This window comes from Microcaecilia unicolor, chromosome 4, assembly GCF_901765095.1.
Source record: "Microcaecilia unicolor chromosome 4, aMicUni1.1, whole genome shotgun sequence".
Classification (NCBI taxonomy): Eukaryota; Metazoa; Chordata; class Amphibia; order Gymnophiona; family Siphonopidae; genus Microcaecilia; species Microcaecilia unicolor.
Window position 1 is genome coordinate 356,500,210 of NC_044034.1, and position 26,751 is coordinate 356,526,960.

Here is a 26,751-nt window from a genome sequence, read left to right on the forward strand (position 1 = left end):
CAAACATAGAAGAAAGACAGTCCCTGCTCAAAGAGCTTACAATCTAATAGACAAAAAATAAAGTAATCAAATCAATTAATGTGTACAGGAAGGAGGAGAGGAGGGTAGGTGGAGGCGACTTGTTAGGTGGAGGCGAGTGCATGTAATTTAAATGAAGAGCTAATTAGCTCCAAATAATTGGCTTTTTAACAATTATTGGCACTAATTAGATTCAATTGGTATTTGTGTATAAATTTAGATGCGGGGATCCGCGCCTAAATTTTACATGCATACTGAAAAAGGGGGCGTAGAAATGGAAGGGTCATGGGTGGTTTAGGGCAGATTGAGGGCGTGTTTTTTGGTTACACATGCAATTATAGAATAAGGGTGCTCTGCACCTAAATTTAGGCGTGGGTACGTGTACCAAGTTTTCATTGGTGCAAATGGATGTGCCTACATTTAAGCCTGACCCCAGGACTTAAGCGTTATTCTGTAAACTGCGCCTAACTTTAGGCGCAACTTACAGAATAGCATTTAAGTGGGGGGTTTTCAACGCTGATTGTTTTAGACGACATTTCTAGAATTCACCTCTATGGGGGGAAATTCTAGAAATGCCACCTAAAGTTAGGTGCCAAAAAACTGGACGCTAAGCTAGAATTCTGTAACGGGGTGTCAAATTTGTTCTAGAATAATAGCGCGTCAGCAGATATGCGCCAAACTTTAGGCGCAACCACTTAAGCCATGTCTGTGACTGGTTTAAATGCCGACGCGCAAATGCATCTAATCTATAAAGCATGTGCTGAAAATAGTCATAACGTCCATGACCTTCCATGTCTTTTTTTTCTGACTTTTTGCCGCAGAACGTTTTTGTCGCTGTAGCTCATCGGTTGAGCGCGTTCCTACCATCTTTTTAAAGACTACATTACCTCTATGGTTACTCTCTGATTTACTTTTGAACACATTTTATACTACAAGACTCCTGAGGCAGGCACTGCGGCCGAAACACGGTGCTGTGTCGAGTCTCTTTTAGAATACAGACAAATATTTTGGGTATACGTTTTCGTCCTGGTGTTCTTTGTGGAAGTGTCTCTTTGGTTACACTATTCCTTTTTTCCTGCTGCTGTGCTCATAGTGTTCCGCATTCCTCTAACCTTTAGGGACTCTTCCCTGCCCTTGTCTCTCTCATGGAAACGTCCCTAATACTCTAGAATACTTAGGTGCCAACTTTTATTTATTTTTATTTTTTTCATGAGAGTTTATTAATTTCCAAGGTATTAAAGACAACAATAAGAAAAAAAATCGCAAAACCAAGCTAATAATAGAACAAGGAAAATGTGCCTGGAAGTTTTGAACAAAATACCAAACGCAATCTTAAGTTTCAAACAGTGTTGCAAAGGGAGTCCATAGAAACAGTGATTGGAGACCACGTCGCATTTTTCTTAAGAACTGAACCTTGAAGACTAGCCGAGGCCAGTTCAAACTTGCGATATAACAAAACAGACTGCCTCAAGAAATGTTCATTAAGTAAGGAGGAATTTTTTTTCCAGTTGGCTAGAATGATTTGCTGAGCTATTGTAACTAAAATATCAAACAGTCGGCTATGAAGGGTATATAGTTGATGTTCCAGAGAACAGGATTTAAAAATAATTAGTGACAAAGATAAAGAAATATCTGAGTTAAATATTTTACATATGGTCAGTGTGGGTTTTTTTTCTAGCGAAAAAGGTGCCGGTACTCAAATGCCAAGCCACCCTTTAGGGGTGGGGTGATCACTGAGGGACCCACCCCACAATAGCCAGGCCCCCTCCTACTACTCACAGAATCTATGGCAAGGCAGAATTGATGTGTAGAACCTGAGATCTTTCATTAAAACTTGGGGTTCATGGGTCAATTTTAGCAGACAATGGAAAAGGTGCCGGTACTCGGTACCCCCTCAAAAAAAGCCCTTAATATGGTACTCCAAATATTTTCCCAGAAAGACTGAATCTGTGTACATTCAAAGATTTTGTGAATTAACGTTCCCAGTAATTGACGGCAGTGCCAGCAGAGATTTCAGGGAGAAAAATTTGCAGAATGCAGCTTATGCGGAGTCCAAACAACTCTATGGTAAAAAAAGAACATTGATTGCAGAAAATTTGCAGCAGGCGAAGGTTTGATTAAAGATGACCATAATTTATCATGGGAGTCTTCAGAGAGGAGAAGGTGTTATTCTTCCCCCCAAATTTGTAGAAGTGTGTTGCTGTTTTTTTTTTTTTTTTAACTTTGGGTAAGAACTTTGATATTGTAAAAGTATTTGTCTCTGATACTCAGTTGTAAATATATATCCTATATAATAATTTGCGCCTCCGTCTGGACGCCTGGGTTCGTAACACAGTTCTCATTGGTCCGCCCTGGGGATGATGTCATAGGGCGGACCCAATGGGAAGTGAGAGGGAAGGGAACCCAGCACCAGCATCTGGAGGTGAGTACAGAATCGCCCCTCCGAGTTCCATGATCCCCTACCTCCCTCCTTCCACTCGTGTCCGACTTCCATGGCCCCCCTCTCCTCTGAGTTCCACCGCCCCAAGTTCCATGCCCCCCTACCTCCCTCCGTCCTTCCACTCCTGTCCGAGTTCCACCGGCCCGCACGAGTTCCACCGCCCCGAGCCTCCCACTGTGGCCTCCGACTCGAGTGCAAGCAGGACGTGTGCGGCTGACCCTCTGCTTCGTAAGTGCCGGCTGTTCTTTAAAAATTTTACCTTCTGGTCTGCTGGCAACAGTGAAGTCGAGCGGTCACGGCATGGTGCTTCACACTGCCTTCGCTTTCGCTTCTGTTTCAGCTGTGCCTCTGGTCCCACCCTTCCGCAAACAGGAAATGAGGGCGGGACCAGAGGCACAGCTGAAACAGAAGCGAAAGCGAAGGCAGTGTGAAGCACCATGTCGTGACTGCTCGACTTCACTGTTGCCGGCGGACCACGAGGCTTAATTAGTTAAGCCAATCAGCATTGATAATTGCCACTTAACAAGCAATTATTCACAGTAATTGCCATCATTAGAATTTATATGCACAACTGTCTTAAGCGTATTCTGTAATGTGATGCGCCTAAATTCTAAGTTGCATAGTTGAGAGGGCTGTGTGGCCTTGGGCGTTTCTAAAATCAATGCACATTGTTATAGAATACGCCCGATCTGCACATAATTTAGGTGTCCACATTTACACCAAGATTTAATTGGCATAACTGGCCGCTACTAAATTTAGTCATAGGGATAGACTCTGGGCGTATTCTATAAACTGTGGTGTATTCTATAAAATGTAGGCGTACTTTACAGAATATGCCTAGGCATCAGGGGCGTAGCCAGACTTTGGCGGGAGGGGGGTCCAGAGCCCGAGGTGAGGGGGCACATTTTAGCCCCCTCCGATGTCGCCGACCCCCCCCGCCATTGCCGCCACCGCCACCACCACCGCCAACCCGCCGTAAACCGCCAACCGAGGTCCTCTTCTTCCCACAAAAGGCTTCCTTCTGTTTCTGACGTCCAGCAAAGGCAGGCGACGGCAGGTTGGCGGCGGGAGGGGGGGATCGAGAGGGTCATCGGCAGGGGGGGGGATCCAGGGCTAAATCTACAGGGGCCCAGGCCCCCCCAGGCCCCACGTAGCTACACCACTGCTAGGCATTTTTTTCCCATGTGGAATTTTCAGGCGCTATATGTAGAATCTAGCACTATTTGTAGAATTCCCGCCAGCGTGTGCATAATTATCCAGGAAAAAGGTTTATGCTGTTTTCATTATGTCTTTCTTTTACAGGACATGGTATCGCAGAAGAACACAGTAAGTTTTAATCCATTTTGAGAGTTTTGTGAAATTTGTCTGTTGGCCCTAAACCTGTCTCCCAGTCACTCACTCGAGCAGTGTCTGTAAAACAAGTGAAACTGTACTTTCTGTTTTGCCTGTATCTTCTCAGAGAAATGTTTCACCTTTTCTGCCTGAGGACCATATGCAAATTTTTTTAAAAACAAAGTAGAGATGATTGTTCCTAGTTTTTCAGTGTGTGTGTGTGGTAGGTGTTGATGGTGAGAGAGATGAAAAATGGAGTACCTTTTCCTAAGTGAGCAACAAGTGAGGCAGTATTTACGTGGCTGTACCCAGATTGTGAATTTTTGCTTGCAATCTGGATACTGTCCCGATCGATTAAAATTAGCTACGGTTTGACTGCACCAGGGGTGTCGCTGCTATGGGGCCACGGGGGCCAGGGCCCCTGTAGATTTGGCCCTCGACCCCCCTACTGTCGACCCCCCCCCCTGCCCGCTCGCCTGCCCGCTCGCTTGCCGTCGCCTAACTGGGCTGGCGGGGACCCCATCCCCCACCAGCTGAAGTCTTCTTCCTTCCTTTCAGGTTTCTGAGTCTGACGTCCTGCACCATAGAAGTCTGCCCAGTACTGTTCTTGTACTAAGTTCTGAAGCTAACATCGAAGCCCCTTAAATTTACACTCCAGCCCATCCCTTATCTATTCAGTCACAATCAGGGCGTAGACCGTAGAAGTCTGCCCAGCTCCCGTTTTGTTTCCAATTACTGGCGTCACCACCCAATCTCAGCTAAGATTCCACGGAACCATTCCTTCTAAACAGGATTCCTTTGTGTTTATCCCACGCATGTTTTGAATTCCATTACCGTTTTCATCTCCACCACCCCTGCGGGAAGTATCCACCACCCTCTCCGTGAAAAAATTCTTCTTGACATTAGTCCTGAGTCTGCCCCCCTTCAACCTCAATTCATGTCCTCTAGTTCTACCACCTTCCTGTCTCCATAAAAGGTTCGTTTGCGGATTACTACCTTTCAAATATTTGAACGTCTGTATCATATCACCCCTGTTTCTCCTTTCCTCCAAGGTATACATGTTCAGGTCAGCAAGTCTCTACTCGTATGGTTTGCAACTCAAATCCCATACCATTTTCGTAGCTTTTCTTTGCACCGCTTCCAGTCTTTTTACATCTTTAGCAGGTTACGGCCTCCAAAACTGAACACAATACTCCGAGTGGGGCCTCATCAATGACTTGTAGAGGGGCATCAACGCCTCCTTTCTTCTGCTGGGTATGCCCCTCTCTATGCAGCCTAGCATCCTTCTGGCCACGGCCGTCACATTCTTTCTTCACCTTCAGGTCCTCCGACGCCAACACCCCAAGGTCTCTCTCCTGAGTCGAGCTGACTAATCTCTCCCCTCCTATCCGGTATCTCTCTTTTGGGTTTCCACACCCCAAGTGCATCACTCTACACTTTTTGGCATTAAATTTTAACTAAACTGAGTATTTAGTTTATAATACCGAAAACTTGACCAATATAGACACCCCAGTGGAGAACGTACTATATAGAAATTAAATTTTAACTGCCAGACCCTCGACCATTCTTCTAACATTTGGAGATCCCTTCTCATCGTTTCTACTCCCTCCAGGGTATCCACTCTATTGGCTATTTTCATGTCATCCGCAAAAAGGCACACCTTTCCTTCCAACCCTTCAGCAATATCGCCCACAAATATATTAAACGGAATAGGCCCCAGCACCGACCAGGGGCGTATCTAGACCTGACATTTTGAGGGGGCCAGAGTTAAAATGGGGGGGCACTAAGCATACAGGTTGAGTAGTGCTTGGTATACTGCTAAATAATGCTTTACAGTGTTCTTGATGATGGGTTACTAAGCACACAGTCAGTCCTGCATCAATATAAACCACATACACATTTATAGAAACCATGGAAACACTGACATTTTTAAACAAAGTTGCATTATCCCATTATAGTAGACTTCAGTCTGGTCAACCTCTAAACACACATCATAGTGTCCTGCAAAATAATTACTGCAGTGGCATATCCTTCAACTCTGTTTAACAAATAAAAATGCCTTATAAAGATTTAATAAAATAAGGAAATACCTTTCAAGAGGCTTCTTTTCCATTCCTCTGGCTCTACTGATTTCTCTCCTTTCTGTCTGAGGCTGACAATCCATTCAATCCCTGTAGTTCCTGACAGTGTTCCTTCCACCCCCATCTCCTTATGAAGGAGCAGGCAAAGGATTGTCATAGGGAAGCATCCATCCGCTCTTCACACCTAGGTTCAGTGCCTCAAAATCTGCATTTGTCTGTTGCATGTTTTTTTATTGTCATTGATGCTGACTATGAAACATCTCTGTCTGTAGCTGCAATTATGAATGTCTAAGCTTTATATCAAAATGTTTTTCTCTTTAACCATTCCAGTGTCAGGTTTTAATTTACTCTTTTCTGAAATAGCTCTCTATATGGAACACAGCTATAATGAAACAGTCAGTTTTCCTTTCTGGTCAAATTCTTTGAAGAGCTTTTTCTCTTGTTTTACAAATTCTGCAGTTGAGGTATCTTGGGGGTCAAATTTTTATTTTTTTCTATCATTTGTCATTTGTTATCCATAAACCAAGTGGTAAGGAAAATTTATTAATAAACATTTGTTCTTCAGATATACAATTGTGGCCATAAACTTGCTCTTACAAAACTGTCTGGTGGGCAGGACCAATGAAGCTTTAAATAAAAAGTTAAATTGTGGGGTAACAAACTGATTGATGGCTTGTATCTTCTATTCTCACTAAAGAATGAGGGTCCGTCTTTTGCTGTTGAATATATGAATAATGCTGTCATAGTCCAATGAATCACATAGGTCTCTCTCAAAAGATAAAAGTGATAGATTATGGAGGCGGCTGGTGAGCATTGAGGCTCTGGATGCTGTTTTGATCCGGTTCACAGCAGAAAAGAGTCGTTCCACAGTGCAGGTTGTCATTGGCAGAGTGATAAGTACTCTTAATAGGGCATTGACATTTGGGAAGATATCCACACTGCAGTTGTCTAGCACTTCAATTAATGAAGGATAATTTACACCTTCTGCTACCTTGCGTTTTAGATGTTGAACAAACACTGAAAATTCTGCTTCTTCTATGGTGATGCTAAACAAAGTGCTTGGGGACTGTAGATTCTCTCTTTGGCCAAAGGACTCGGATGTTGGCATACAGGCAGCAGAAGCAGTCATCATTCCATAAGCATCATCTTGAAAACGATTCTTCAATTCTGTTATCTGACAGTCAATAATCTCATTCCACAGATGTCTCAAATCTTCATTGCTCTGCACACAAGAAGATTTACCCAACGTTGAAAAAACCAATGTATCGCTAATCTTTGCAGGTAGCTTTGCCTTTCGAGATGAAGAAATATCCCACTTTTCAATATCATACTTCTCCATGAGCTCATCTGTTAACTGAAGAACTTTGTCAAAGTCGTGTGATGTGTTCTCCCTAAACCGAACAAAAGTTTCTTTTAGACACTCTATCAGACTAATGCAAACTGTAACAGACACAGTGGCGCTCTGTAGACCTTTAGTGGCAAAATCACTACTGTCAAACAATTTCCCAAATGTAACTAACAGAAATACGAATTTCTTTGTCTCCATTTGTTGTAGCAGAAAATGGGATTCTAGTTTTGTCTGTCCAGCAGAATTTGAAAATTCAGCAAGCACTTCAAGAATAACATCATAAAGCAACAGTACTTTTTTCACAGAGCCAGATTTTGAGCTCCATCTTGTGTCTGCTGATCGTTCAAGTTCAAGGCATTGTCTATCAGGATGCAGTTCTTTCTGTACTTCCAGAAAACGAGCATGCCTGTGTGTTCCTGTCATAAAACCATGCAGGGAGTTCAGAGTTTCAAAAAAATGTGGTAACAGAGGGACATGCTTTGGATGCTGTGCAGAGGACCAGGTTGAGGCGATGAGAATTACAGTGCACATAAACAGCCCGCCGAAATGTGCGTTTCAAAATCACATGAACACCTCCCTTGTTTCCAGACATTACAGATGCTCCATCAAAGCTGAAGCCAACACATAACTCAGGATCTAACTCAAGAACCTCAAGCACTTTCATGATTTTATCTGAAATCCCATTTGCTGTCATGTCTGCAGTGTCAACAAATCCAACTGCCCTTTCCTTTATTACCCCCTTGTGTAGGTATCTGACACATACTGCAACAAGCTCACGCTTGGAGAGATCTTTGCATTCATCACCCAGAATTGCATAGTATGTATTACTGATTTCATGTATTTCAGATTTGATTTTGCGAATCAGTAGTACAGTGGCCGATTCCAACAGTTCATTCTGAATACCTGGGCTCATCAGAGTTGCATTCTTAGGGAGTTTTTCAAGACGACTTTGTATTTCGTTGTTGTGCTTGCTGAGGAGTTTAAACAATTCCAAAAAGTTTCCTTTATTTAAAGCATCATCGGTCTCTCTGTGTCCACGTAGTGGAACTTCTTGCTTTGCACAGAACATCACAATATCAAGCACTACTTTGATATGTTCACGATTTCTTTCTATAACAGAAGGGCTCATGGCATCATGGTTTAGCTGATTTAAAATAGTTCCACGACCTCCTGGAAGGTGACTTTGTCTGTAGTCTTCAAATTTTTTCAGGGCAAGACAGTGTGCCATGCTTAAGTCATGTCTTGAGCAGCCACGAGTCATATGCTTCCAGTCTTTAAAGCCAGTTCTGATGAAAGCATCATCAGTGTTGGTATCAGGAAAATGTCTGCATACTTTGCAGAACACTGTATCTTGGTTTATGCTGTATTCTAACCAGCGAAATTTATACCAGTGAGAGGAAAAACTTCTGGACTTGTCACCAATTATACTAACTGGGAAAGACTGCAACTTTGGCTGTGTAGGTGGTTCATTAATGTCGGATAAATCAGAAGGTAATTCTTTTGGTTCCATTATACCAGATCTACTAATCTGTGGGCATAAAGTGGAACTTGTAGAGGTAGAGGGACCAGGTAATGATTCACTTCTATCAACATCCTCGTCGTGTTCTTCTAGCCGTGGCTTTTTGTTTCTATCTTCATCCTTGCCATGATCTTCTAGAGGTCTTTTTTTGAAATAAGTTAGCAAAGAACTTTGTTTTGCCATGGGGGTAGACTAAGGAACACTGTCAGGAAATTCTTTTGTTTCTTGGGAACAGTCAGGAACTTTCTCTCTCTTGGAAGCTAAAATCATAATGAATTTCTGTAAGTTTTGTGATAAACACAGAAGATCCTATTTCCTAAAAAGTGGGTAGTGGAATCATAATATAATGACACCATGGGCAATAAGAGTAACATGCAAAAAGCAGCAGTTTTGATCCTGTCGGTGCTTCCTCTACCCAGCATCCACCAGAAATTCTGGCAGCACCTCAATAACAGAACCAACAATACCATATACTTTGTGAAGAAACACTAAATCCTGCAAAGATGCTTTTCAGAGCCCATGTAGCAAACTTAACAGCAACAATTCTGAACACACAAAAGGCAGCAGTAAAAACACAGAACAGCAATAAGCTTCCCAGTGGAAAAGCCAGACAAGTCCAGACTCTTATAGATCCCCACGAAAACCATGTACCAGCAGAATCTCTCACCTTGGTCACTCACAGAATACAGACCAACTCTCACCAATTAAGGAGCAACAATTAGAATAGGAAACACTAAGAAATCACATTCTCTATAAGCAATACAGCACAGAAGAAATAAAATAAAAAGGCATTATCAACTGTATGGAGCAAAATGCAAGATCACTTACTACCCAAAATTAAACACACAAATTAATTATCTGAATACGCATGAAATGTAAAAAAAAAATAAATTTGTCGGACACAGCATCTCCAGCAACAGAGTTTAAATATATTTCTCAAAGACATACCATGTAAGTTAAGGGGGTATTTGCCAAATAGCAGTTAGACAATATTCTAGTGTTCATACGCATGTAACTAGACACGTACACATCTATACGCTAATATTCCAAACATTTACACCTGTAACAAAAATAAAGCACCTTTTGCCCAACCAGGTCTATCAATCTGAATTTGAGTAAATCAGGGGACGGACACAGAACACAACAGTGCTGATCATTATTAATCCCCCCCCTTGGGACTAACACCAATTAAACATAAATATAGGAATATAGATAAAATCTAGATACCCTAGATCCATCAGATACAGTCTATAACACCTTAAATCAGGCTTTTACCCAGTCCGCTACATCCCTGGAGACCTCTGGATCCAACTTTAATGTGAAGAATACAAAATGCTTATGTTCCTGAGCAGGAAAAGCCAGTGCAAAGCAGACCATGACAGCAGAGGATCCAAGAATATGGCAGAGCAGAGAATTGGGAAAAAGCCAGATCCTCCAGCTTTAAAGTGTTATAGACTGGATCAAGCAGATCCAGGAGATCTGACTTTTACCCGGTCCGTAAATAGAGCACCCAACAGCAGAGGTTGCCTACTTCATAGCCCTGAACAGGCACACACATTCCATAATTAAACAAAAGAAGATAGCAGGAACATACAGAAAATGTCCTATAGTCATAGGAGCCAACTTTTCAAAAGTATTGGGGGTGCTAAGCCCAATGGAAATAATCCCTCCCTGGACACACACAAGGATTTTTTTCCAATATTGGGGGTGCTCAAGCACCCACAGCACCCACAGAGTCGGCTCCAATGCCTATAGCCAAACATCTCCCCTGCCCTTCCGTACCCCCCAACCCCTTCATATAAAACCCAGCTTCTCCCCTGCCTTAAAATCGAGCGTGGTACTTCTGTATACCCCACCGTCTGTCTCATACCTCCTCCTGTCCTTCCCTACTCCACCATCCCCACAGTCCAACATCTATTCTAACCCCACAACCCAGCATCACCTCCTGTCCCCAACGTTTTTTTTGTTTTGTTTTTACCTGGAGTCTCTGGACTGGAGTAGACAGCAGGCAGGCAGTCACAGTGGTGGAGCCTGGAGGGCAGGCACTATCAAATTGCCTGAGGCTACACCGCAAGGGAGAGGCTTCTTCAACAGTTAGGCAGATTAGAGCAGGCAGGCAGGCACCGGCAGTATCAAATTGCCTGCAGTGCACCGCAAGGGAGAGGCTTCCTTTTCAGCAGCGGATGGTGACTTCCTGGTGGTGGTGGGCTCGTCAGTGCTCGTGCTCCACTCGTCGTCGTCCTCCTCTGATTTTGGCGCGAAGTGAAGGCGCGAAAAAGTGAGAAGCGCGATGCCAGGCGGGTGAGCAGCAGTGAGGCACCACGAGGCATGCGTGCGTGCGTGCTTGCGTCTCCGACTCTGATCGTGCTGCTGTAGGGGGCAGGGCTCTTCGCGCCGCGGATGGGATCGCTCCAGGAGGTAAACGCTGTTACTGTGACGTTGAGGGCAGGAGCTGAGATGTGTGGGGGCCACAAGGGTAACTGCTAGCGTTGCTGAAGCTGCCTGGAACATGAAAGACGTTGTTTAAAGCAGCAGCAGCAGCGCAGCAGCAGCAAATTGAATTTTTTCAATCAGGCAAAGTAGAGGGGGCCTGAGAGAGGAATGCGGGGGCCTGGGCCCCTGAGGCCCCACACAGATACGCCCCTGGCACCGACCCCTGAGGAGCTCCACTGCTCACCTTCCTTTCCTTCAGGCGGATTCCATTTACCACCACCCTCTGCCACCTGTCAGTCAACCAGTTTACAGAAGAAACAATAGGGGTAAATTGATATGACCATAAGAAACCTCGTAGAATATTACAAATTTGTGATTCGTGTTTGTCAGAGTGGAAAAAGTGTGCTAATAGTAACAAATGAGAAACAGGACAGCAAACTTTACCTGTTGGGTGGATCCAAACACCTTTTAGTTTAAAACATTCCAATCTAGACCATGAATTTAGTTCAGATTGGGGAGTTTGACCCTGTGAAATAATGAGTTCCTGCATAGAGTCACCATTGAGAAGTTGTTTGGAATCATCTGAGGAGCTACGGGTAGAATTTGATAGTTTCGGGGGGGGGGGGGGGGGGGGGTTGAGTGGTTTCTTTTGCTAAGGTGTCAGCAAGTGCATTACCTTGTTGTTGCCAATCAGTAATGTGCTGGTGTGCTCTTATCCAGCATATTTCAGTATTGACAGACTTACGTTTCCTTTCAGCTAAGACAGAGAGAATAAGATCCCATGTATGGGTATAAAAGGCCACAAAGCCATAATTAACCCCAAGGAAGTTAGGACATCTAATGTCTCTAAAGGAGTGGAGGAGTGGCCTAGTGGTTAGGGTGGTGGACTTTGGTCCTGAGGAACTGAGTTCAATTCCCACTTCAGGCACAGGCAGCTCCTTGTGACTCTGGGCAAGTCACTTAACCCTCCAACGCCCCATGTAAGCCGCATTGAGCCTGCCATGAGTGGGAAAGCGCGGGGTACAAATGTAACAAAAAATAAATAAATAAAGAAGGGAATAAAAAGAGTAAAATCTGGAGAGCCTTGTATACCAATGCCCATAGTATGGGAAACAAACTTCTAGAACTTGAGGCTACAATGATGGAAGCGGACTTGGATTTAGTGGCGGTCACGGAGACGTGGTTCACAGAGAACCATGACCGGGATGTTGCTTTACCTGGCTATAATCTATTCAGGAAGGACAGAGTAGGAAAAAAGGCTGGAGGTGTGGCATTATATGCTAAGAATGATATCCAAGTGACAGAACTGCAGGACATGTGGGGTATGGAAGAAGCGCTGTGGGTTAAACTGGAAAGAGGGAAAGGAAAATGGATCTATATCGGAGTGATGTACAGACCTTCCTCTCAGTCGGAGGAAATGGACAGGGACCTACTTGAAGATATCCGCAAGATAGCTAGGAAAGTGGAAGTACTACTGATAGGTGACTTCAATATATTGGATGTTGATTGGGATGTCCTGGCTGCAGGGTCATCTAGAAGCAAAGAGATCTTAGATTCCCTACAGGAAGAATTGTTCCGGCAGTGGGTGACGGAACCGACGGGGGATGGAGCTGTTCTGGACCTGGTGCTTACGAATGGAGAGTACGTTTCTGATGTCAAGGTGGCGGACCATTTGGCATCTAGTGATCATCGTATGGTATGGTTCCATATTAAAACAGAAGAGAGGGCTCACTCGTGATTGAAGGTCCTGGATTTCAAAGGAACTAACTTTGTCAAGATGGGGGAATTTCTCAAGGAACAGCTGAAGGATGTAGAACAGCCATGGACAAGACTGAAAGAAGCTATATTAAAGGCAACTAACCTTTATGTTAGAAAATTACATAAAAGTAAGAGGAAAAGAAGGCCTTTCTGGTACCTGTATGTAGTAGCTGAAAAGATAAGGGAAAGGAGGCTAGCCTTTGCACGTTATAAGATGACTCAGAAAGATGAAGACAGGAGAGAATCCCTAAATAAGCGAAGAGAAGCTGGAGGAAAAGATAGCTAGTATGGTAAACTTGGGGGACAAGATCTTTTTCAGATATGTAAGTGACAAGAGGAAGTGCCATAATAGCATTGTGAGGCTCAAAGCTGAGGGAGAGAAATATGTGGAAGATAAGGATAAAGCTGAACTGCTTAATGATTATTTTAGCTCTGTGTTCACGAATGAAAGACCGGGGGTAGGGCTGCAGAAAACAAAGGCTAAAGGGGTTGGATGTATGGTAGACCAAGACCCGTTTACGGAGGACTGTGTTCGTGAGGAGCTTGCCAAACTAAAAGTAGACAGAGCAATGGGGCCTGATGGGATACACCCGAGGGTGCTTAAGGAACTCGGAGAAGTTCTGTCAGCTCTGCTGATGGACCTCTTTAGTGCTTCCTTAGAAACTGGAGTGGTCCCGGTGGACTGGAGAAGGGCGGATGTTGTTCCTTTGCACAAGAGTGGAAGTAAGGAGGAGGTTGGGAATTACAGACCTCTCAGTCTGACCTCGGTAGTGAGTAAGCTAATGGAAACGCTTCTAAAGAGGAGGATTGTGAGATTTCTTGAACTACATGGAATGCGGGACCCGAGGCAGCATGGCTTCACTAGTGGCAGGTCATATCAGATGAATCTGACTGTCTTCTTTGACTGGGTGATCAAAATATGGAAGGGGCGCTTGATGTGGTATACTTGGATTTCAGCAAAACCTTTGACACAGTTCTGCACAGGCGACTGATAAATAAATTGAGTGCCCTCGGTGTGGGACCTAGAGTAATTGATTGGGTAAAAAATTGGTTGAATGGTAGGAGACAGAGGATGGTGGTAAATGGACCTTGCTCTGAAGAAAAGGATGTCGTCAGTGGAGTACCGCAGGGATCGGTCCTAGGGCCGGCTCTTTTTAACGTCTTTATGAGCGATATTGCGGAAGGGCTGTCTGGTAAGGTTTGTCTCTTTGCGGATGATGCTAAACTCTGCAGCAGGGTGGACACTCTGGAGGGTGTGAATGACATGAGGAAGGACCTAGCGAAGCTAGAGGGATGGACCGATATTTGGCAACTAAGGTTTAATCCCAAAAAATGCAGGGTCATGCACTTTGTTTGCAAAAATCTGAGGGTATGGTACAGTATAGGGGGTGTAGTGCTTCAGTGTGCGAAGGAAGAGCAGGACTTGGGGGTGATTGTGTCGGACGACCTTAAAGCTTTCAAACAGGTAGAAAAAGCGACGGCCAAAGCCATAAGGATGCTTGGGTGCATCAAGAGAGGCATGACCAGCAGGAAAAGGAGGTGATAGTACCGTTGCATAAGTCTCTGGTGAGGCCTCATTTGGAGTACTGCGTGCAGTTCTGGAGACTGCACCTACGGAAAGATATAAACAGGATGGAGTTGGTCCAGAGGGTGGCTACGAAATTAGTAAACGGTCTTGAATGCAAAAATTATAGGGACAGGCTTATGAACCTCAACATGTGTACGCTGGAAGAGAGGAAAGAGAGAGGAGACATGATAGAAACGTTTAAATATCTCAAGGGCATTTATGTAAAGGAAGAGAGCCTTTTTCAAATGAAGGAGAGCTCTGGAATGAGGGGGTATATGAAAAGTTAAGAGGGAATAGGCTTAGGAGTAACCTAAGGAAGTATTATTTCACAGAAAGGGTGGTGGAGGCATGGAATGGCCTCCCGGTGGAGATGGTGGAGTCGAGGACTGTTCCAGAATTTAAAAAGGCATGGGATAAGCATGTGGGATCGCTTAGGAACAGGAAGTATTAGGGGTTACAGAGGATGGGAGACTGGATGAGTCATGTGGCCTTTATCTGCCGTAATGTTTCTATGTATGGTGATGGGATATAGGTTCACCAGTGGCTGAAATGAAACCCCCATGGTTCCATTTGCGAATGTGAGAAGTGAGGGAGGAAAATTCATAATGGTTAAATCAGAATCCTGATCAGTCATCAGGACGGCAGCAATAGCGGACAGTTCTGCTAATTGGGCTGAGGATAACTCAGGGAGGGTAAATTGTAACGTCGGCATTGGAATAAGAGATACTGAGGTACCCCTCGTTTCGTCGTTTGTCCTTCTTAAGTCAGCCAGAAACCACCAGGTTAACAGCAGGAAGGTGGAATCGTGACTGAGGGAATTATGTATAAAATCACATTATAGATGCCGGAAGCTGCTTCAATGTATGTGTTTATCTTGTTCAATTGCCTCCATCCTGGAAATGCAAGTTCTTATAAAAGCTCATTAAAGCTGGGGTTGAGGATAGTGGGAGGTTAAATGAACCCTGAACTCAGTTCTTGATTAAGGATAAGAGTGGGTTCATCCGGGACTTGGCCTGTAAGAACCTGAGCCAAGAATGAAACCGAACACTGATCAAGGTCCGAGGGGCAGGGCAGGGGCAAAACGTCTTTGAAAAAAAAAAACCATGTCCAGAAATGCAAGGCTGGAAGGTTTTGCTGAGGCAGCTTCCATAATTAATAATGAAATGTTGGGAGATAAGAGGAGATGGATTATGTTTAGCTCATTTGACTCCCTCAGAGTTAAGTGATTTGAATCCTGAATTACTGTTTTACTGCCCCACAGAGAGCAGTCAGTGTGAGCGTACTGAGACATTATGTTCCCAAGTCAGACTCACTCTGGCGTGCAGTTAAAGTGCAGAGTTCCTGGCCTTTCTCCTGCCCTTAGGTCAGATTTTCCTTCTGAAGAATGCTGTTGAGTTTTATAAGTAGCTGACGGCTTTCAGTGAGCAAGGGAGTATATTAGATTTAATTTTTCTCATTGTCTAAAAACTTATTTGTAGAATAAGGAACAAGCACCCCGGACGTTTCTCTGGGAAAGTGAACATTATTTTCCTGTGTGCTTTGGAGACTTAAAGATTGAAACAAAAGAGAAATTGTAGGTTTATTGATAACTAGTAAAAAAGGCCCGTTTCTGTAGGCAAGGAAACGGGCCTTAGGCAGGCAATTCCTCCCCCCCCCCCAATGCTACGGCCCCCTTGAACCCCACCTTCCGCGAACCTGTCATTCCTCCCCCCCGTGCCGGCGAAAACTGCCCCCCCCGCCGCCGCCGTTGTTGTGCTACCTGTGCTTACAGCCGAAGGTTTGTTCTTCCCTTCCCGTAGGTTCTTCAGTCATCTTGTCTGGAAGTTCCTCTGCGTGCGTCTGATGTCAGACACACGGAGTTAAACTTTCTGAGAAGATGATTGAGGAACCCACCCGAAGGGCAGAACAACACTTTGGCTGTCAGCATAGGTAGTGCACAACAGCGGCGGGGGGGGGGTGCGGTTTTCGGTGTTCCGGGGGGGGGATCGACAGGTTCGCGGAAGGGGGTGGGGTTCGAGGGGGCCGTAGCGCGGCGGGGGGGTGACAGCTGATTCCGAGGCAGTAGGAGGAGTACCCTACTCCTCCCCTTGCCTTGGAATCAGCTGTGTTGACGTCAGTGACGTCCTTGCGTCTCTGCCTCGCAGACCACCTGCAGCCAGGGAGCCACGGTCCCAAGCATAGAACGTTGGAGGTGAGAATTATTATATAGGAAGACAATTTGAATGAAAACGCAAACAAACTTTAATTAACTAGTTTCCATAGTGTAAAACCCTTTCCCCCATAGTTTTGAAACTTGAACTTTCTGCTACAGCCTACAGCATTAACAGATAGCCTCTAGAAGGCACAACAGGTCCCAGTTCAGTCCTCTTTCCCGCCCACACACCCCAACTCCCACCCACCCCTAGCTCACCTCTTTAGTTATAATCTTAATTTATAGTCAGTCTAATTAAGATAGCAAGAGGGGAGTTCTCATTACAAAATTTTAATTACATTTGATTACTTGCTGAGAAGCAAACATTAAATAAATTGTACAATATACCATATAATTTTAAGGCTCTTTATATGACCTTAACAAGTTTTAATTAAACAACTCAATAATAGTAAGATGCAGATAGCAGTCCAGCAGCGAGAGAGGTGCTATCCAGTCTTTTTTGCATTGAGTGTCACATGTATGATTATTTCCCAGCTGGCGAGAAGTTATATGTGTGTGTTTTGATGCAAGAGCTCTTAGCTCTTGAAGAACGAGTCCATTCTCTTAAAGTTAGAGTAGCGGAGGAGCTGAAAGGCATAGAGAGGCACATAGAAGAGACCTACAGACACATTGTAGAGAAGTCCCACCTCCGGTCAGGCAGCCCCTTTTACTGCCTTGGAGGAGGAAAGTCCCCTAAAAGGAGAGCATCACCTGGAGAAGTTGGAAGCAATCCTGTAGCCAGGATCAGCCCACCATGGGATGAAATATCGTCTCACACTGAGGATTTGTCTCCAAGGGCATCTGCTCATTAGGAAAGGGTTAGGACAGCTGTTGTAGTTGGTGATTTGATCATTAGACATGTAGATAGCTACATGGCTGGTGGACATGAGGATCACCTGATTACTTGCTTGCCTAGTGCAAAGGTGGCGGACTTCGCATGTCACCTAGAATAGGATTTTAGACAGTGCTCTGGAAGAGCCAGCTGTCTTGGTACATGTGAGGACCAATGACATAGGAAAATGTGGGAAGGAGGTTCTACAAGCCAAATTTAGGCTCTTGGGTAGAAAGCTGAAATCCAGATCCTCCAAGGTAGCATTTTAGAAATGCTCTCCATTCTACGTGCAGGTCTCAAGAGGCAGGCAGAGCTCTGCAGTCTCAATACATGGTTGAGACAATGGTGCAGGAGTGAGGAATTTAGATTTGTTAGGAACTGGGCGACATTCTGGGAAAACGGGAGCCTATTCTGAAAGGATGGACTCCACCTTAACCAGGAAGGAATCAGGCTGTTGGCACTAACATTTAAAAAGCAGATAGAGCAGCTTTTAAACTAAAATGGGGTAGAGGGAGCTGACAGACATCCAGGAGTTCATGGTTCGGTGTGGAGTATCCTTAAATACTATTGAAACAGGACGTTTAGGGAATCCTAACAGAGAGCTTTCAACAATGGTGAAAGTCAATCAGGAGTGTTTAAGGGGAGAGCAGAGTAAAGGATGCAAATTATCCTCATCAACTTCTAAGCAACTTGTAGATGCAATGAAAAAAACACAATTTGAAGTGTCTGTATACAAATGCTAGAAACCTAAAAAATATAAGATGGGAGAGTTGGAGTATATAGCACTAAACGAAGAGGTAGAAATAATAGGCATCTCAAAGACCTGGTGGAAAGAGGTCAATCAATGGACACTGTGTTATCAGGGTACAAATTATATTGCAATGATAAAGTGGATCAAATTGATACATATAGCAGTGTGGAATCCTTATGGATACAAATCCCATGTGTGAAGGGAAGAAGTACACTAGTAGGGCTGTACTACCATCCACCAGGACAGAACAAACAGACAGATGAAGAAGCATGTACAGAAATTAGGAAAGCTGGCAAACTGGGCAACACTATAATAATGGGTGATTTCAATTACAGGATATAACAAAAGAGAGGGAACGAAGTACAGACTAAAGTACAAACAAAAAAACAGCACCAGGGGCCTTTAAAAATGGAACACAGTTCTTTAATGAATGAGCCTTGACAAAAGGCCCATTCATTAAAGAACTGTGTTCCATTTTTAAAGGCCCGTGGTGCTGTTTTTTTGTTTTGATTTCAATTACAACAATATTGACTGAATAAATGTTACATCAGGGAGTGCCAGGGAGGTAAAATTCCTATATGTATAAATGACTGCTTCTTGGAGCAACTGGTCCATGAATCGACAAGAAGTGGAGCTATTTTAGGTCTAGTCCTTAGTGGAATACAGGTCATAGTATGAGAGGTAACAGTGTTGGGTCCACTGGGAAACAGTGATCATATCATGGTCAAATTTGAGCTGATATCTAGAGTGAAATCACTAAGGAATACTGTGGCACCATTTAATTTTCGAAAAGGCGACTATGATAAAATGAGGAAAATGGTTAAAAAGAAACTAAGAGGATTGGCCGCAGAGGTTAGGACTTTAAATCAGGCATGGATGCTGTTTAAAAATACCATCTTGGAAGCCCAGACCAGATGCCAGCATGGTGAAAAGATGAAGTGAAAGAGACTATTAGAGTAAAAACAGCATCCTTCAAAGGATGGAAAAAGGATCTGTCTGAAGAGAATAATGTGGAGGAGTGGCCTAGTGGTTAGGGTGGTGGACTTTGGTCCTGGGGATCTGAGGAACTGAGTTCGATTCCCGGCACAGGCAGCTCCTTTTGACTCTGGGCAAGTCACTTAACCCTCCATTGCCCCATGTAAGCCGCATTGAGCCTGCCATGAGTGGGAAAGCGCAGGGTACAAATGTAACAAAAATAAAATAGATACTATTGGAGATTCTACATGGAATGTTGCTACTATTGGAGATTCTACATGGAATGTTGCTATTCCACTAGCAACATTCCATGTACAAGGCTGCGCAGGCTTCTGTTTCTGCGAGTCTGACGTCCTGCGTCAGACTCACAGAAGCAGAAGTCTGCGCGGCCACATGGTTAGGGTGGTGGACTTTGGTCCTGGGGAACTGAGTTCAATTCCCACTTCAGGCACAGGCAGCTCCTTGTGACTCTGGGCAAGTCACTTAACCCTCCATTGCCTGCCGCATTGAGCCTGCCATGAGTGGGAAAGCGCGGGGTAAAATGTAACAAAAAAAAAAAAAAAAAAAGCAACATGAGCACTGGCAAGTTATATGCAAAGCATTGATAAAGAAAATACAAAGAGGAACTTGCCACAGATGCAAAACATTTATAGTAACAAAACATCAGAAGCAGAAAAACTGTGAGGGAATCCGTGGGACCGTTAGATTATCAAGAAGCAAAAGGGGCACTCAAGGATGACAAGGCCAGAAATGAATTTCCAGGGTGATGATGCGGAGGAACTGAAAGAAATCTCGGTGAACCTGGAAGATGTACCAAGTCAAATCGACAAATGAAAGAGTAGTAAATCACCTGGACTGGATGGTATGTACCCTAGGGTACTGAAAGGACTCAAACATGAAATTGCTGATCTGTTGTTAGTGATCTTTAACCTGTTGTTACAGTTGTCCATAGTACCTGAAGATTGGAGGGTGGCCCATGAACGATTTGTTTTTATTTAAAGGTTCTAGGGGTGATCTGGGAAATTACAGACTGGTAAGCCTGACATCAGTGTCAGGCAAAATAGTGAAAACTATTATGAAGAATACAATTATGAAGCACAAAGACAAAGGAGTGGAGGAGTGGCCTAGTGGTTAGGGTGGTGGACTTTGGTCCTGGGGAACTGAGGAACTGAGTTTGATTCCCACTTCAGGCACAGGCAGCTCCTTGTGACTCTGGGCAAGTCACTTAACCCTCCATTGCCCCATGTAAGCCGCATTGAGCCTGCCATGAGTGGGAAAGCGCAGGGTACAAATGTAACAAAAATAAAATAGATACTATTGGAGATTCTACATGGAATGTTGCTACTATTGGAGATTCTACATGGAATGTTGCTATTCCACTAGCAACATTCCATGTAGAAGGCTGCGCAGGCTTCTGTTTCTGTGAGTCTGACGTCCTGCAGGACGTCAGACTCACAGAAGCAGAAGCCTGCGCGGCCACATTGGTGATCTGCAAGGGCCGACTTCTACATGGAATGTTTCTAGTGGAATAGCAACATTCCATGTAGAATCTCAAATAGTTGCAACAGTGGAGGAGTGGCCTAGTGGTTAGGGTGGTGGACTTTGGTCCTGAGGAACTGAGTTCAATTCCCAGCACAGGCAGCTCCTTGTGACTCTGGGCAAGTCACTTAACCCTCCATTGCCCCATGTAAGCCGCACTGAGCCTGCCATGAGAGGAAAAGTGCAGGGTACAAATGTAACAAAAAAAAAAAAAAAAGACTTAGTTTAATGTGACAGAGTCAGCATGGATTCAGCCAAGGGAAGTCTTGCCTCACCAATCTGCATAACGTATGGATAAAGGTGAGCCGGTTGATATAGTATATCTAGATTTTCAGAAAGCTTTTGACAAAGCTCCTCACGAGAGACTCCTGGGAAAATTAAAAAGTCATGAGATAGGAGGCAATGTTCTGTTGTGGATTAGGAATTGGTTATTGGACAGAAAACAGAGGGTAGGGTTAAATGACCATTTTTCTCAATGGAGGATGGTGAATAGTGGAGTGCCACAGGGATCTGGACTGGGACTGGTGCTATTTATCATGTTTATAATGATCTGGAAATCAGAATGACAAGTCAGGTAATTAAATTTGCAGATGAGACAAAACAGTTCAAAGTTGTTAAAACACATGCGGACTGTGAAATATTGCAGGAAGACCATAGGAAATTGGAAGGCTGGGCATCCAAATGGCAGATGAAATTTAATATGGACAAATACAAAGTGATGCACAATGGGAAGAATAACCCAAATCATAGTTATCTGATGCTAAGGTTCAACTTAGGAGTCAGCACCCAAGAAAAAGATCTAGGTGTCTATCCTCCGGATTCTATATAGAACGATTTAAGTTGAGCACACAAACGCACATGCAACTTAATTAGTTAACAAGCCAATCAATACTGATAATTTCCAATTAATAAGCAATTATTGAACTGGCATTAATTAGAATTTGTGCACACAACCAAGTGTGTTCTATAAAGTGATGCACATAAATTCTAATGTGTATCAGGGGGCGCGGCCACGGGCATGGAATGGGTGGGTCATGGGCATTTCTTAAATCTATGTGCATTGTGGTTAGAATATACTAGGTCCACGCCTAATTTAGTCACAATGGGAAGGAATATTTTTCCACTGACCGAATAGTTAAGCTCTGGAACTCGTTGCCAGAGGATGTGATAGCAGCGGTTAGTGTATCTGGGTTTAAAAAGAATTTGGACAAGTTCCTGGAGGAAAAGTCTATAGTCTGCTATTGAGACAGATATGGGGAAGCCACTGTTACCCCGGGATTAGTAGCAGGGAACGTTGCTACTGTTTGGGATAACTTTGAAAGGGGAGCCGACACCTTGAGTGCTGCCTTGGCGTCCGTGGCGCATTCTGCAGTGTGGTGGTGAGTGCAAGATAGACAATCGGCACTCACTTCACAGATGCTTGCAGTTGCTTATTCACCATTGGATGGATCTCTTTCCAGAGGCTAAAGACCAGTGACATAGCTACGGGGGGCCATGGGGGCCTGGGACCCCTGATTTGGCTGACGGGGGTCCCCAACCCCTGCCAGCTAAGGCATTTGGCCCGCACTGGTCTTACGTTGCCTGGCACGTTGCATGGCACTGAAAACAGGACAGGGCGCCAGGCAATATGAGATTAGTGTGGGGCAAATGCTTTAGCTGGCGGGGGTTGGGGACCCCCGTCAGCCGGTACCTTCCAGTGGCGGTGGAGGGGGTGTGGTGGCAGTGGAGGGAGCAGAGGTGGTGGAGGGAGGGCAGCAGCAGGGAGGTAGGCCAAAATGTGCCCCCCCACCTTGGGCTCTGGCCCCCCTCCCATCAAGGTCCAGCTGCGCCCCTGCTAAAGACATTAGTGATTATAATTTAAACATAGGAAATGACAGCCCAAAAAGATCATAATGTCTAGCTGATCTTCCTACCCAAACCAACAGCCCAGTCTCTGCAACTCCCTTTTCTCCCTCAGAAATCCTCTGTGCCTTCTCCGTTGCTTTCTCGATGTCTGATACTGCCCTTGACCCTCCGCCCCCCCCCCCCCCCTTCCGCCATTGTACATACTCAAATATTGCAGGTGTCCTAGGCTCACTGCATGGCTGAATTCAATAGTATTGCTACTAATGCGAATCATTTCCAAAAGATTTTTATAGCTACCGGAAGAGATGTGCATAAAAAGTGTACATTGGAAAAAGCTCCATTTGTATCATTCTGTTTTAGTTCTCTGGTGCACTTCTAAGAAAAAGGTTTAAATCATATTTCAAGGAATTTTTTTTTTTTTTTTTTTTTTTTTAATACCTCTGGTCAATAATCTTTGAGAGGTCTTGATGTGATTTGGACAAATGTGCAAATCATGAAGATATGAAAGAATGGATAATACAGGGTATACAGTGCAAGATTTTTGTGGTCAGCAGTGGGCAGGTACATGGCCGAGTACCTGAAAATATACATCCCCCAACTTTTACAATTCATTCAGCCTTCATCTGAATGTATTGTACTTCCCGTTTCCCAAAAAAAAAAAGAGATGTAAAAACTTTACAAATGAGTGGCAGAAGGGGTGGTAGAAAAGGGTAGATCTCTTCCAAAAGTCCTGCTTTTTTCCATTTCCAAAAAAGGTGGAAATCTTCTAGATCTGGATGCATGAACTGTAAAATGGAACAGAGCCCCAAGTGGCCATCTACAGATACTGCAAGGTACCTGTCCTGATTTGATCTAAGGTCTTGGTCTTCATTCCCAGTCCTTGAAGGCTGCTATTAACTCAGGTTTTCAGGATATCCCTAATGAATATGCATGAGAGAGATTTTCATGCCTACTACCTCCACTGTATGCAAATCTCTTTCATGCATATTTGTGAAATCACTCAATAATAAAACACTTTGCTATCAATTACATATGTGTCACATACATTTTATTAACAAATTGCTTATTTAAAATATTAAACCACTGTTCTATATCATCAGTGCAAGTGCTGCAATTAATACGTAATGTGAAATATGCAAGTTCCTCTTACCCAGTTCACTCCAACAGGTGTCCTTCTTCCAATTAAACAACATTTTAAGCATCATCAAGGGACCATATGTTTGTGTCATCTTCGCTGTGTCCTGTGTGATTTTGAGTGTGTGAAGACTAGTGTTGTTCTGTGTCTACATCGATAATAATAAGATGACATGGCTGTGATTGGTGAACTTGAAATGGATAGGAGCAGAGCGATAAATTGTGGCGTCTTGTTTAGTTGGGGGAAGGAGTGAACTTGGTAAGAGGGATTTGCATATTGCACATTATGTATTAATTGCAGGGCTTGCACTGATGATACAGTACAGTGGTTTAATATTTTAAATAAGCAATCCTATATAATAAAAAGCACCTCCAACATTCTGAAGCTGACTCCGTGGCACTGTGGCAGTGTAGGGTTCGTAAGTCTGTAGTTCAGCGTTTCATTGGCTCTCACTGTCAACGAAGAACCAATCAGACAGAACGGAACTTGGAGGAGGGAAGTGGAGTGGATTGAATCTCTAACAAACAATCATATACAGGGAGGTACAAACATCAGTGGAGGCAAGTGCACAGAACGGAAGGGAAGACACACAATCACTTTGTCACACACACACAGACATCACACACACACCCAATCACTCTGTGTATCTCTCTCTCTTACACTGTCTGTAAAACACACTGTCACTCTCAGTCTCTCACATGGGCAACTGTATGTTGCATTCTCACGAGTAAGGAGCTCTTCTGATGTGATTGTTAAACTGATTGAAGGGCCTGAACAAGGAAACTTTTACCACATTGTAACACAGTTTACACAAAAACTATTGTGTATAAAGAAATCTTGCACAAGTAAACAACAATTATATTCAGAATACAACCGTGGAAACATTAACGGCAGGAACTCATTACATTGCTAGCGCCCGTTTCATTGCGTTAAGAAACAGGCCTTTTTTACTAGTTTAATAATAAAATGTGTTTGATATTTGTAATTGATAGCAAAGCGTTTTTTTATTGAGTGATTTTGTAAACATGACACCACTTCATTTAGATTGTGAACCCACTGATTTGAGCTGAATTATGCCTAACTTTTGAGGGATATTCTGCAAACCTGACCTGTTAGCAGCCCTGGAGGACTGGGAATGAAGACCAAGGATGTAGGGAGTTCTGCTGGAGTAGACCAGTTCTACATCTGTTCTTCCACTCGCATGTTTTTTCATCTCCCCTGAATTCCTGCTGGGTTAATAATTTCTCTGTTCATCTGTCTTTTCTTTCCTTTGTTGTGTGTCCCTCTTGTTTGTTCTTTGTGTGTGTGTGTGTGTTTGTGTGTATGTTCCCACTGCTGTTACCTTTCACTTTGGAGTACGCTTCAGGTGCCAACAGCAAAACTTTCCTGCGGGTCCATGTGCCTCCTGAGTACCACAACTGTCTGTGGGGCAGGGTACGTATCGCCTTTGTTACCCCATCTACTAATCAAAGTAAGTGTGGCGAGGCTTGTCTTAGGGGCCCTTTTACTAAGCCGCGTAGGCACCTAGGCGCGCCCAACTCACGCCGATTTGGAGTTACCGCATGGTCCTTGCGGTAATTTCATTTTTGATGCACATCCGCTACACACATCAAGTGGCATTCTATGCGCGTAAGTCATTTATCGCCCAGTTAATGCGTGAGACCTTACCGCTAAGTCAATGGCTGGCAGTAAGGTCTCAGACCCAAAATGGACGTGCGGCAATTGTTATTTTGCCGCACGTCCATTTTTGGCAAAAATTTTAGAAAAGGCATTTTTTTTGCAGGCACGCTGAAAGATGGATCTGCGTGTACCCAAAACCCGCGCCTACACTGCCGCAGGCCATTTTTCAGCGCACCTTAGTAAAAGGGCCCCTTAGTTTGCGCTCCCATGGCGCTGCTTGCTCAGTTCAGCCTCAATTTGTCAATGCTATGGGTGCCTTTTATCTCTTGCCCTGTGTTACGTTTCCAGAGCGAAGCAGTTTAGAGCGAGCGTAGTGAACCATACTGTGCAAATATTTCAGGGAATAGAATTTTAAGATAGTGTGGGATACATATAGTTAATATTTTGTTTCTAATACTACATATTATTTCATTTTTAAAAAACTTCCTAAACAAGTAACCCCCTTTTTTTTTGGGTGAGGATGGTTCCTGGTAGAAGTTAAGGTGTTCACTTTCATATACGGTAGCAAAAATCACCCATTGCGGTGTCTGGAAACTGGGTTTTGGGCCGGGACCAGAAATGACCGGGAGGCCTTTTCACACCAGTTCAAAAAAAATAGTTCACACTTCGGGTAAAATGTTTCAAACCAAGAGGAAGTTTTACTGGCATAAAGGAGAAAACAAAATCCACCATGCAGACCAGAAAAAACAATGATGTCAGCCCAGTGGCGTAGCCAAGGGTGGGCTCTGGTGGGCCCAGGCCCACCCATTTTGGGCTCAGGCCCACCTAGTAATAGCACATCTATGATGTGGCTGGCAGGGATTCCCCAAGCCCCACCAGCCGAAAACTCCCAACAACTGTCTCTCCTGCATACCTTGTAAATAGCAGATCATCACCTGCAGTGAGCAGCGACTGATACATACTGTTCACACAGCCTTTTCTCTGATGTATTCTCGCCTATGCGGAAACAGGAAGTTGCATCAGAGGGAAGGGTGTGGGGCCAACATGAGCAGTGTGTATTAGTTGCTGCTCGCTACCAGTGAAAATCTGTTATTTAAAAGGTATGCTGGGGGGGGGGGGGGCAGGTTGAGAGACCATATGGCATGCAGGTGAGAGAGGGAGAGACCAAATCACTTGCGGAGTACTTCTGCCCACCCATCTTGAGCCCAGGCCCACCCAAAATCGGGTGTCTGGCTATGCCCTTGTAAGTCAGCCAAAAGTAGAATGGAGGAAGCAGCTTTATTGAAGCTAATGGAAGACCTGACATGGGCCGTGTTTCAGCAAACCTGTCTGTGTCAGGGGTCGCTCTTGGTCGTAAAATGATACAA

General features: G+C 44.1%; 1 protein-coding gene across 3 annotated transcripts in view; it reads left to right on the top strand.

Annotated features, from left to right (window-relative positions):
• The window catches only part of MAP3K15 (mitogen-activated protein kinase kinase kinase 15), a 223,385-nt gene that overhangs the window by 72,767 nt on the left and 123,867 nt on the right, over positions 1 to 26,751 (top strand). Inside the window, exons 3-4 of one of the 3 annotated variants that reach the window (XM_030202273.1) lie at positions 3,761 to 3,784; positions 25,121 to 25,198. The exons of 1 other annotated variant lie outside the window; for it this stretch is intronic. In XM_030202273.1, coding sequence (XP_030058133.1) covers positions 3,761 to 3,784; positions 25,121 to 25,198 — 102 coding nt within the window. The remainder of the gene's footprint in view (positions 1 to 3,760; positions 3,785 to 25,120; positions 25,199 to 26,751) is intronic. One more of the 3 variants, XM_030202274.1, reaches the window with a different exon arrangement.